This window comes from Rana temporaria, chromosome 12, assembly GCF_905171775.1.
Source record: "Rana temporaria chromosome 12, aRanTem1.1, whole genome shotgun sequence".
Taxonomy (NCBI): Eukaryota; Metazoa; Chordata; class Amphibia; order Anura; family Ranidae; genus Rana; species Rana temporaria.
Window position 1 is genome coordinate 141,886,166 of NC_053500.1, and position 12,938 is coordinate 141,899,103.

General features: G+C 45.1%; 1 protein-coding gene across 1 annotated transcript; it reads left to right on the forward strand.

Moving 5' to 3' along the window:
- The first annotated feature begins 248 nt into the window (after positions 1-248).
- On the forward strand, positions 249-8,035 carry LOC120919056. Its single transcript, XM_040331021.1, has 4 exons — positions 249-407; positions 3,350-3,395; positions 4,341-4,535; positions 7,532-8,035. The coding sequence occupies exons 1-4, from the start codon at positions 363-365 to the stop codon at positions 7,900-7,902; spliced, it is 657 nt and encodes a 218-aa protein (XP_040186955.1). The 5' UTR covers positions 249-362; the 3' UTR covers positions 7,903-8,035.
- The last annotated feature ends 4,903 nt before the right edge of the window (positions 8,036-12,938 follow it).

The window sequence follows — 12,938 nt, forward strand, 5'->3', positions numbered from 1 at the left end:
TCTATTTGTCTTTAGTAGATCAATCAGCCCCATGATTTATCTGTAAACCAAATGAGCAATTTATTCTGAAAAGAATTAAAGAGATACAAAATTCTTCTTTAAAAAAATAAAGAATGACCCCAAACTTATGACAGGTTCCCATGTAGAAAGGTTTTCCTGCGTCCTGGCTGCAGATCCGCCTTCGCCGATCCCCCCCTCCCCCCCTCCGCACACAATATTGACGGAAGGAACTGGTTTGTCTTCTTTCTCAATCACAAGTCACGTCATCGGAGCTCTTTCACTTTGCTGAGTCTTGTGACCCGAGCTCCCCGGGTGTCAGACGGGCCCCCCCCCCGGTGGATGCGGCTCTTCCATTGCGTACAATGTTCTGCTGCTCGTCCTGCTGTGCGCAGGGCAGTGCCGAGGAGGTAGGAGGGCAGGGTCGTATTTAGGGTGAATGTGTGTCGCTGGCAGTGGCAGTGGCGTGTACCTGCTGTGAATGTTCCCGGCCCTTCAGATAGGATCTCTGGACAGGAAACATTTCTTAACTCATCATTCCAGGAAGTAACACAAAGCTTGATGATAAGAAAGTCTAAAGAACGAAAAATTTGCGTTACTGTCTGCGCCAAGATGGTTATTTTTCAACAATTGCCTAGATTCAGGTACGTTGCCGCAACTTTGCGAGGCAAGTACATGATTCACAATGTACTTGCCTGCTATGTTACGGCGGCGTAGCCTAAAGCGGGCGGGCGTAAGGGTGCCGAATTCAAATGTGTGTAAGGGGGGCGTGTTTTATGTCAATAAGGCTTGACCTTACGTTTTTGACGTTTTTTCATTACTGCGCATGCGCCGGGCGCCTACATTTCCCAGTGTGCATTGCGGCTAAGTACGCCGCACGGGCCTATTGATTTTGATGTGGACGTACACAACGTAAATCCCGATTCACGGACGACTTACGCAAAAGACGTAAAAATTTCGAATTTCGACGTGGGAACGGCGGCCATACTTAACATTACTATTCCATGTAGGGCTAAGCTCTAACTTTAGGCAGCCTATCTCTAACGTAAACGGCGTAAATGTACTGCCGTCGGCCGGGCGTACGTTCGTGAACTGGCGTATCTACTCATTTACATATTCTACGCCGACCGCAATGGAAGCGCCACCTAGCGGCCATCCGAAATATTGCAGTCTAAGATAGGACAGCGCAAGCCGTCGTATCTTAGATATGTTTAAGCGTATCTCTGTTTGAGCATACACTTAAACATAAGTCGGCGTAGATTCTGAGTTTGGTCGTCTTATCTACTGATAAGCCGGCCTAACTCTTTCTGAATCTACCTAAATAAGTCCAAAGTTTAAGCCATATTCCCTTTATTATTATTAATATTATTTTTTATTATTATTATTATTATTATTTTATTTTATTATTATTATTATTATTGTTATTATTAGTTTATATTATTTGTGTTATTATTATACAGCATTTACATAGCGCCAACAGTTTACGCAGCACTTTACAATATAAAAGGGAGACAATACAGTTATAATACAATAAAATACAAGAGGATTAAGAGGTCCCTGTTCTGAAGAACTTACAATCTAATAGGGCGGGGCAGGTGGTACAAAAGGTTGTAACTGTGGGGAATGAGCCGATGGAAGTGGTAAAAGATTAGTTGGAGACGTCATAGGCTTCCCTGAAGAGATGAGTTTTTAGGGATCGCCTGAAGGTAGCAAGAGTAGGGGATAGCCGTACAGGTTGAGGTAGCGAGTTCCAGAGGATGGGAGAGGCTCTGGAGAAATCCTGGAGACGAGTGTGGGAGGAGGAGATGAGAGAGCTTGAGAGTAGGAGGTATTGAGAATTATTATTTGTATTATTATTATTTTATTTATTATTTGTATTATTATTATTTTATCAATAATAATTATTATTATTATTATTATTATTATTGTATATTATTTTTGTTATCTTTTGTTTTTTGTATTATTATTATAATTTTTTTTGTATTAGTATTATTATTTAAAATGTTTATTATTATTATTATTATTATTATTATTACTACACAATATTGCCACTGAGACACCTGCCTTTACACGCACATGAACTTTAATGACGTCCCAGTCTTAGCGTCCACAAGGTTTAGGAGGGTGTCTATGGGAATGTTTGACCATTCTTCCAGAAGAGCATTTGTGAGGTCAGGCCCTCATGTTGGAAGAGAAGGCCTGGCTCGCAGTCTCCGCTCCAATTCATCCCAAAGGTGTTCTATCGGGTTGAGGTCAGGACTCTGTGCAGGCCAGTCAAGTTCCTCCACCCCAAACTCGCTCAGCCATGTCTTTATGGACTTTGCTTTGTGCACTGGTGCGCAGTAGGGTGACCCACGTGTCCCCGGATTGCCCGGGACAGTCCTGCATTTTGCAGGTCTGTCCCAGGTACCTTTATTCCAGGACAATACAGTGTCCCGGAATGAAACTGACACAGCCACCGCCCTGGGGCAGTTTAATTCCCCCCAAAAAAGGCCGCCACATCACCGCTTTACAGTACTTGTCCAGGCCGGGATTGCCTGGAGGAGCAAAATCCCCGCCCCCTGCTTGTGATTGGAGAAGTCATAAATCCCGCCTCTTGTGTCCAATCACTGTGCTGTGATTCGTTACAGCACAAGCTGATTTTTGGGAAGGGGGGGGGGTGTCCCTGAATGGTAGTTTGGAAATGTGGTCACCCTAGTGCGCAGTCATGTTGGAACAGGAAGGGGCCGTCCCCAAACTCCTCCCACAAAGTTGGGAGCATGAAATTGCCCAAAATGTCTTGGTATGCTGACGCTTTAAGAGTTCCCTTCACTGGAACTAAGGGGCCAAGCCCAACCCCTGAGGAGCCAAGCCCAACCCCTGAGGAGCCGAGCCCAATCCCTGAGGAGCCGAGCCCAATCCCTGAGGAGCCGAGCCCAACCCCTAAAGGAGCCTAGCCCAACCCCTGAGGAGCCGAGCCCAATCCCTGAGGAGCCTAGCCCAACCCCTGAAAAACAACCCCACACCATAATCCCCCCTCCACCAAACTTTACACTCGGCACAATGCAGTCAGGCAGGTACCGTTCTCCTGGCAACTGCCAAACCCAGACACGTCCATTGGATTGCCAGATAGAGAAGCGTGATTGGTCACTCCAGAGAACACGTCTCCACCTCTCTAGGGTCCGGCGTGCTTTAGACCACTGCACCCAATACTTTGCATTGCACTTGGTGATGTAAGGCTTGTTGGATCCAGCTGCTCGGGCCATTAAAAAAAAAAACCCCCGGAAGGGCGCTCGGCGACGCAAACATTTTATCTCCCATTTATTTTATCTCCTCATCTCATTTGTTGAATGCTTTTGTTTTCTCCACACAGACTGCACCCTTGTCTACAGAAGTCAGGCACCCCAGACAAGTGAAAGGTAGGCGATTTAAACGATATTAAAATGTAATCCCACCCACGAGGGGCCACTTAGATTTGGGGTGTGTATCTGTTTATTAACCACTTCAGGCCCCCCCCCGGACCATTTGGCTGGCCAAAGACCAGAGCACTTTTTGCGATTCGGCACTGCGTCGCTTTAACTGACAATTGCGCGGTCGTGCGACGCGGCTACCAAACAAAATCGACGTCCTTTTTTCCCCACAAATAGAGCTTTCTTTTGGTGGTATTTCATCACCTCTGCGGTTTTTATTTTTTGCGCTATAAACAAAAATAGAGGGCCCCGGATGGCAACCCCCCCTTTTTTTTAGAAAAAAAAATGTAATTGATATATATACTGTGTGTATATATATATATATATATATATATATATATATATATATATATTTTTTTTTTTTTTTTGGTTTTGTTTTTTTTTTTATCTATGTTTTTTATTTAAAATTAAATTTATATATATATACTGTGTATATATATATATATATATATATATATATATATATATATATATATATTTTTGTTTTTTTTGTTTTTGTTTCTATCTATGTTTTTTATTTATTTTTAATTTTTATTAAAGTGCCCAGAGGTCCCCAGGGCAACCCCCCAATTCGTGGCGGTTCCCTATTTGAGGCAGCAGCACCCCCCCCCCCCCGGGTTTTCTGCTCCAGGGGGCCCATGCCTGAAGCTGTGAAAGGGGCCCCATAATTCCTGATGGCGGCCCTGCTTCCATCATCAAAGCTCACGTTCTCTGCTGATTGGAGAGCTCTGGCTAGTACTCAGCAAGGGTGTGTGTTTTACTCAGCAGTAGAGGGTCTGACCTTTGCAGAGAGACCTCTGCTTACCCACAGAGAGTAAGCAGGATTTACTGTAAGCTAACTGCACTTTAACTGCTTTCTTTATCTCATCTGTACAATCGGTTTTATCCCTTCAGTTCTGGAGAAAGGGGAAAAGCTGCTGGTGAAGTTAGTCGGTGTTCCCGAATACGATGAGAAATTTTCGGAGATCGCCGAGCTGTACAATCAACAGGTGGAGCAACACAACACCATGAACCGCTGCTTAGCCCAACTCAACGTCGGTGGTTCCCGCAACCTCGGCAGCTGTATAGAGACTCTGAAGACGCAATATAGTATGTGACCCGTGTGTGTTGTCTGAGTGATTGTCATTTTCTGCTGGAGGGGGTCAGCAGACCATGGGGGGGGGGGGGGGGGGCAGTTCTGGAAACACAAGGTTCAACTCAGCCATGACCATCCTATGGGGACTGTACAAATAAGATAAGTACTCACTGGCCACTTTATTATATATAGATAGGTGGATTCAGATAGACTTAGGCTGGCGTATCAGTAGATACGCCAGCCTAAGTCTGAATCTGCCCCAACGCAAATTTAAGCGTATTCTGGAAACCAGATACGCTTAAATTAGGCTCAGATACGAGTGGCGTAAGTGTCTTACACCGTCGTATCCTAAAGTGTACTTTTTAGGCTGGCCACTAGGTGGCGCTTCCATTGCGGTCGGCGTAGAATATGTAAATGCCTAGATACGCCGATTCACAAACGTACATTTGCCTGACGCAGTAAAGATACGCCGTTTAAGTAACGCACTTTCAGGCCTAAAGTTATTCCATCAAATAGCTGGAATAGTAATGTTAAGTACGGCCGTCGTTCCCGCATCGAAATTTGAAAATTTTACGTCGTTTGCGTAAGTCATCCGTGAATAGGGAGTTACGTCATTTACGTCCACGTCGAAACCAATAGGACCGTGCGACGTACTTTGCCGCAATGCACACTGGGATATGTACACTATGTAAAATACGTCAATCACGTCAGGTCACCCCCCTCATTAGCATAAAACACGCCCCCTCAGCCGAATTTAAATTACGAATTACGCCCGCCCGATTTACGCTACGCCGTCGTAACTTAGCAGGCAAGTACTTTGTGAATCATGTACTTGCCTCGCTAACTTACGGCGACGTATTGTAAATGCCATACGCTACGCCACCGCAACTATGCGTCTGCCTACCTGAATCCACCTATTAGTATATGTGTGTATATATATATGTGTATATATATATATATATATATATATATATATATATATCACACTATATATATATATATATATATATATATATATATATATATATATCACGATAGATATATATATATATATATATATATATATATATATATATATATATATATATATATATATATATATATGTGTATGTGGGTGTGTATATATGTATATATATGTGTATATATATATATATATATATATATATATATATATATATATATATATATATATATATATATATATATATATATATATATATATAGGCCCAGATTCTCAAAGGGCTTACGACGGCGCAACGCAATGTACGCCGTCCTAAGTCCTAATCTGGGCCGTCGTATCTATGCGACTGATTCTTAGAATCAGTTACGCATAGATATCCATTAGATCAGACAGGCGTAAGGCTTTTACGCTGTCGGATCTTAAATGCATTTTTTTTTTCGCCGCTAGGTGTCGTTTTCCCTGTCGAGTATGCAAATTAGCAAAATACGCGAACTCCCAAACTTACGCGCGGTCGATGCAGTGAAGTTACGACGTTTACGTTAGATTTGCGATGCGTAAAGTTGCCCCTGCTATATGAGGCGCAGCCAATGTTAAGTATGGCTGTCGTTCCCGCGTCGAAATTTAAAAATTTACATCGTTTGCGTAAGTCGTCCGTGAATGGGGCTGGACGCCATTTACGTTCACGTCTAAACCAATGACGTCCTTGCGACGTCATTTGGAGCAATGCACCCTGGGATATTTTCAGGACGACGCATGCGCAGTATTTGTTCGGCGCGGGAACGCGCCTAATTTAAATGCTCCACGCCCCCTACCCGGCTAATTTGAATTAGGCGGGCTTGCGCCGGGTGATTTATGCTACGCCGCTGCAACTTTACAGGCAAGTTCTTTGTGAATAAAGCACTTGCCTGTAAAACTTGCGGCGGCGTAACGTAAACCAGATACGTTACGCCCAGATACGAGAATCTGGGCCATATTTTTTACAGAGACAAAAATCTGAAAAAAATATATTTTAAGAATAAAAATAAAATTCCAGGCCCTCTCGGATTTTCCTCGCTTCCTTCCCGTTTGCAGGTTTGTTTTTTTTAGGCGGCGTGAGCACAAATCAAAACCATCTCGTTGACCGTAAATCTGTCCGGTCGGGCAGGGACGTGCGGCCAAAGTACATACGGCTCTTAAACATACCCGCAATAAAGAAAACAGAGCGGCGGACCGGCGCGTTCCAGCCGGATCATGAGGCATTTCCATTAGGTTGGGGACGAATACACAGAGGGGAAGGCTTGAGGGCTGGAGGGCTCGTTAATTATAAAGGCAGAGGCCGCCCGGTCCAATGACGGGAGACGCATCTCATTGTTTCCCCTTTAATTCTGAGCGATAATAGGATTATATTAACCACTTCAACCCCCGGAGGATTTGGCTGCCCAAGGACCGGGCCTTTTTTTTTTTTGCTAGGCGTGTCAGGGTCTCTCACCTCAGTGATCTCAGCTCAGCAGGTCCTTGCACGCCACGGCCTCCTGGGGGGTAATGCTCCTGGTCCTAGGGTAAAATTGCAGCCAGGCCCGGCCCTGCGTCCCGACTCCCTGGCATGCACTGCCCCTGCCTGCTTCCAAGAATCAGGTCCCAGGGAGTTGTAGTTTCCTCTGCGCTGCTCTGTTTTCCACCCATCGCGAGCTTGAGCGTGGACTACAACTCCCGGAATGCAACAGCTAGTGGTCAGCCACTGTGGCTTCCGGCCCCCGGCTCGACTTCCTTGTGCAGAATAAAAAAGAAAATGGTAGAGGGCAGCGGCTGCGGGCCATTTTGAACATACGTTAGAGCGGCCTGGAAGGCAATTGCCACCCTGCCCCCTGGCCCAGCCCTCCCCTGGTTATAGATAGCGCCTCACTTGGACTCCCCTCATTTATTGTCCTGGTGTCCCAGGAACAGGCAGAGTGGTGATATCTACCCAACAAGGTCCAACACAGCAGTAAATCTTGACAAAAGTTTTTTTTAATCTTCCCAACAAAGTTTTGGCAGCAGCTGGGCATTCATTTATTTGAATTTTCTTTGCAGGTAGCTATGACCCCAAAATCAAGATGGAAGGCTACAACTTCTCCCTTACCACACAGACAACAGACAACCTCCCGGGGGCCCTGCAGGAATCCCAGGAGGTGGTGACACAGCTGAGCCGGGCAGTCAAGCTCCTGATGAGTACTCAGACCAAGCTGGGCGGGATGGTTTTCTCTGTGCCTCAGGACAAGTCAGAGATGGAAAGTAGAATAAAAGAAGTTAATACCGGCTACCTGGATCAGATACGTCTGGTGGAAAACCTCCAGGAGAACACGAGGAACATGGACAAGGCCAAAAAACTTTCTAAAGAGTATGAGGAGGAAGCAAGGAGTCTCCTGACGGAAATAGCCAACATTTCAGGGATCTCACTCTGAATCCTCGTACACACGGACGGGTCAAGGTGCGTTGGATATCCCGACGGGAAAATCGGGAACCTGCTCTCCCGTACACACAAGCGGGTTTTCTGACGGGAAAAGTCAGATGAGAGCTTTTGGCCGGTTATCCGCCGTGTGTTTGCTCCATCTGAGTTTTTCCGACGGGAAAACTGCAAAAAACGCAATTTTTTTGGCTTAAAAAAGTCAAGCTGGTTCTCTTTTTTCTGTCCAGCGTTTTTTGGTAGTTTTCCCGTTAGAAAAACTGCTAGGGAGCATACACACGGCCAGGATTCCCAGCCAAAAGCTCTCCTTGCAGTTTTTCCATCAGAAAACTGCTTGTTTGTACGAGGCTTGAAGGTTCTTCAGACTTTTGGCAGCTTATGAGGGATCACGGGACACACTACTGGAGGCATAAAAAGTCACATGACCATTAGATCCCTCTAACCTTTCTAGCTCTAAGCATAAATAAATATTCAAGCATATTAATATTTTTCTAGCTTGGGGAGATAGACAGACAGATAGACTGATTCCTAACATTATTTTAAACAGGACTATTCTTGATTATTTTTGGCGCAGTGGACTGGTTTTTGCATACAATTACTGTATATACTCAAGTATAAGCCAAGTTTTTGGCACATTTTTTTGTGCTCAAAATGCCCCCCTCGGCTTATACTCGAGTCACCTTTTTGCGCCTGATGTCCCGGACTTTGGGGACCCGGTATCGACCGGCCCCTGGACCAAACTTGGCACACATGTAGCCCCACTCTTCATCTATAAGTGTGCAAAGTTTGTTGTCCGGGGGACTAACGGCCGGGGGGCACCGTTTTATCAAAGCCGGGCGCCCCTTCCGTAGACTCCCATGTTAAATGGTAATTTCTCTGGTGATTTTGGGGACCCGGTACCGGCCGGTCGTAAGTGTGCAAAGTTTGTTGCCTGGAGGACCTATGGGTGAGGAGCAGGGCCAGATTAAGAACATCATGGGCCTGGTGCTGAGGATTTTGGTGGGGCCTTTTAGGCTGCATTCACACCTCCGCGACAAGTAACGCCGCGTACGCGGCGTATTTTGCCGCGAATAGTGTAACTTTTTTTTTACAAATCCTTCCTATTGCTTTGTATGGCCGAACGCCAATGCCGCCTGAAAAAAAGGGTCCGGGACTTTTTTTCATGCCGCAGGTGTACGGCGTCTATGAGATGTGAACCATCTCATAGACCGCAATGGGAATTCTCCCCTCCAGCGGCACGAGCGGCCGGCGTCGGGCGTTTTGTCGCGGAGGTGTGAATGGGGTGTAATAAATAATAAATAAATGCGTGGGAATGACATGAACGCAGCCCAGCCAAGGCAAGTGACCAAAGGCACAGAACCCAGAAGGAAGACCGGGTGAAGATGGAAGTGTCCAGGCCCCTCCTGATTCATCGCAGCGCAGCACTGGAGGGCTCAGTCTGAAAATGTAAGTGTACACTAATGTGCTAATATGCTGTGCATACTTGTACGTTGTGGCATAACCTACCCCAGGGCCTCTAAAAATTAGTAATGTCAGGAAAGTTTACTACCGCTTTATTATCACAGGATCCCAGGAGCCTCTCATGGGGCCCCCTACTGACCCGGTGGACGGTGGCCCTTGGGCAGTGCCTAAGTGCACAGTTGCCAACATTTAAAAAATATTTTCAGGGCCACTTTTTTTATATAAGTGCTATATTTAGAGTAGCTGAGATCCCCAATGTTCCTCTATACATCACAGTAGTAATCACAAAATTAAATGAGTACTAATAATGGGGCAGAACAAATATGAGAACTGAGATTTCCTTTAGTTGAACTAACAAAAGTGTGTCCATTCTAGAGCCGGTAACATTGAGGATATTCAGTATAATTTTAAAGAACTGTTTTTGTGGGTAAGCGACATAGGGGAGGAGTATGGACGGTATATAAGTGGGAAGTGTGTGTAGGTGAGGGAGAGGAATGTGGAGGGTCTAACAGTGGGCACTATGTACAGGAGAGGAGTACAAAGGGTACGGAAAAAAGCACTATGTACAGGAGAGGAGTGTGAAGGGTATGACAATGGGCAGTATGTACAGGAAGAGTGAGGGGGTATGACAGAGGGTAGTACGTACCAGAGAGAAGTGTGGAGGGTATGATGGGGCAGTATGTACAGGAGAGGAGTGTGGAGGGTATGACAGTGGGCAGTATGTACAGGAGAGAAATGTAGACGGTATGATAGTGGGCACTATGTATAGGAGAGGAGTGTGGAGGGTATGACAGTGAACACTATGTATAGGAGAGGAGTGTGGAGGGTATGACAGTGAGCAGTATGTACAGGAGAGGAGTGTGGAGGGTGCGACAGTGGGCACTAAGTACAGGAGAGAAGTGTATGACAGCAGGCACTATGTACAGGAGAGGAGTGTGAAGGGTATGACAGTGGGCGCTATGTATAGGAGAGGAGTGTGGAGGGTATGACAGTGGGCACTATGTACAGGAGAGGAGTGTGTAGGGTATGACAGTGGGTACTATGTATAGGAGAGAAGTGTGGAGAGTATGACAGTGGGCACTATGTACAAGAGAGGAGTGTGGAGAGTATGACAGTGAGCATTATGTACAGGAGTGGAAGGATATTTAGGGACTGAGTAGTGGTTAAGCAGGTCATACATGGATTGAAATTACGCCAATTATGCAGAGACCAGCCATAGTCAATCTATGTATGGGCTAGCTGGTTTTACACAAATCAATCTATTAATCAACTTGAGTACAACCAGCCTGTGTTTTTTTTTTCTTAAAACAATCAGTGCTGCCAGCTAAAGTTAGCAACACTGATCATTGTACGCACTGGCAGAACACAATAACACTGCAGGAGTGATTCCCCCATCCACAGGTCAGCAGGTGAGAGGGTGTGTGGGGACAGGCTGGGGAGAGATACTAGTCAGTGGCTGGGTAGGCACTGGTAGTATCAGAGCCAGATACACACAGGTTACATACGCCACGATCGTTAGAGCGAGAGCAATAATTCTAGTACTAGACCTCCTCTGTAACTCTAAACATGTAACCTAAAAAAATGTAAACCATCGCTTAGGATACCAAAAAAAATTGTGCTAACTTAACTAACTAACTGTTTTTTTAATGAATGAAACATTTTTTTCCAAAAAACATGTTTGAGAAATTGCTGCGCAAATACCGTGCTAGAGCTGCACAATTAATCGTTAAAAAAATCGTGATCTCGATTCAACCCCCATGACGATCTCCAATGCAGAGTTTGCTGATTCTTTCATATAAGAAGTGGAGAGACTTTCAGCTATCAAAAGACAATATCTGGGCAGTCTGCCAAGTTTTTAACAGGAAACATTGTAACTGACACTTCCTTCTTAGATCAAAGGGATACACTTCTGTGTGTAAAGAACAAATCTGGGCAGTCTGCGAAGTTTGTAAACAAAATGAAACATTGTAACTAACTAACATTGTAACTAAATTTAACCACTTAAAGTCCAACACTTGTTTCTTAAGTTAGAAAGCAATATTATTTGCTAGAAAATTACTTGGAACTGCCAAACATTATATATATTTTAGCAGAGACTCTAGGGAATACAATGGCTATTGCTGCAATATGTTATGTCACACTGCATTTTCCCACTTCAATGAATAATAAAAACCATAAAAACAAAACAGTGAAGTTAGCCCATTTTTTTATTTTTTTTATGTGAAAGATGATGTTACGCCGCAACAATCGTGAGAGAATCGTGATCTATCTTCTAAGCAAAAAAATTGCAATTCTCATTTTACCCAGAATCGTGCAGCTCTGTACCCTGCAACATAAAAAGTGCAAAGACCACCATAGAGTAATTTTCTAGCAAAAAACAAATGATGATTTTTACATGTAGTAGAGAAGTGTCAGAATTGGCCTGGGTGGCAAGGGGTTAATTACCATGAGTAATATACAAATAATTATTATAAGCACTGTGATCCTATCAGTCTGCTGTAGTGTGTCAGCTTGTATTTATACTGGCCGCTCTGAATGTAGCTTCTGACAGGCTGTGCAAGCAGGCCCGTATCTCCGGAACCATAAATGATAGCCGTCCCATATTTTAACCAGTTGTGGGGTAGCTCTTCCCATGCCTACCCCCAAATGTAGGGTTTCTGTGACCTCTGGTCATCAAGCTACAACCCCCCAAATTCGATCTTCGAAAAAAAAAAATCTTAAAAAAAAAAAAAAAAATTTTTTTTTTTTTTTTTTTTGGGCAAATGGGCCTATCTTGAGAAAGGGGCCTGGAGCTGCAGCTCCATCAGCCCCATTGTTAATCCGGCCCTGGTGAGGAGCACCGATTTTTTCAAAGCCGGGCACTCCTTCCATAGACTCCCATGTTAAAGGTCAGTCTAGTCATGGGCACAGTGAGTCATGGGCACAGTGAGGCATGGGCACAGTGAGGCATGGGCACAGTGAGGCATGGGCACAGTGAGGCATGGACACAGTGTGACATGGACATGGGCACAGTGAGGCATGGGCACAGTGAGGCATGGGCACAGTGAGGCATGGGCACAGTGAGGCATGGACACAGTGAGACATGGACATGGGCACAGTGAGGCATGGGCACAGTGAGGCATGGACACAGTGAGGCATGGGCACAGTGAGGCATGGACACAATGAGGCAAGGACACAGTGAGGCATGGACACAATGAGGCAAGGACACAGTGAGGCATGGACATGGACACAGTGAGGCATGGACACAGTGAGGCATGGGCACAGTGAGGCATGCACATGGACACAGTGAGGCAAAGTGAGGCACAGTGAGGCATGCAGATGGACACCCTAGGCTTATACTCGTTCCCAGTTTTTTTGTGGTAAAAATAGGTGCCTCGGCTTATATTCGGGTCGGCTTATTCTCGAGTATATACGGTACTCCATATACCTAATGCAAACTTTTTAAACTCTTTTGTTTTGTAGCGCTACAAACCTCAACGGTCCTATAAGGTTACGGCTTTAGAGCTTCCCTAATAGGGCCCCCCTTCTATTCCAGGGCCCCATATCAGTCTTGTGAGCTGCTATGGCCATCGT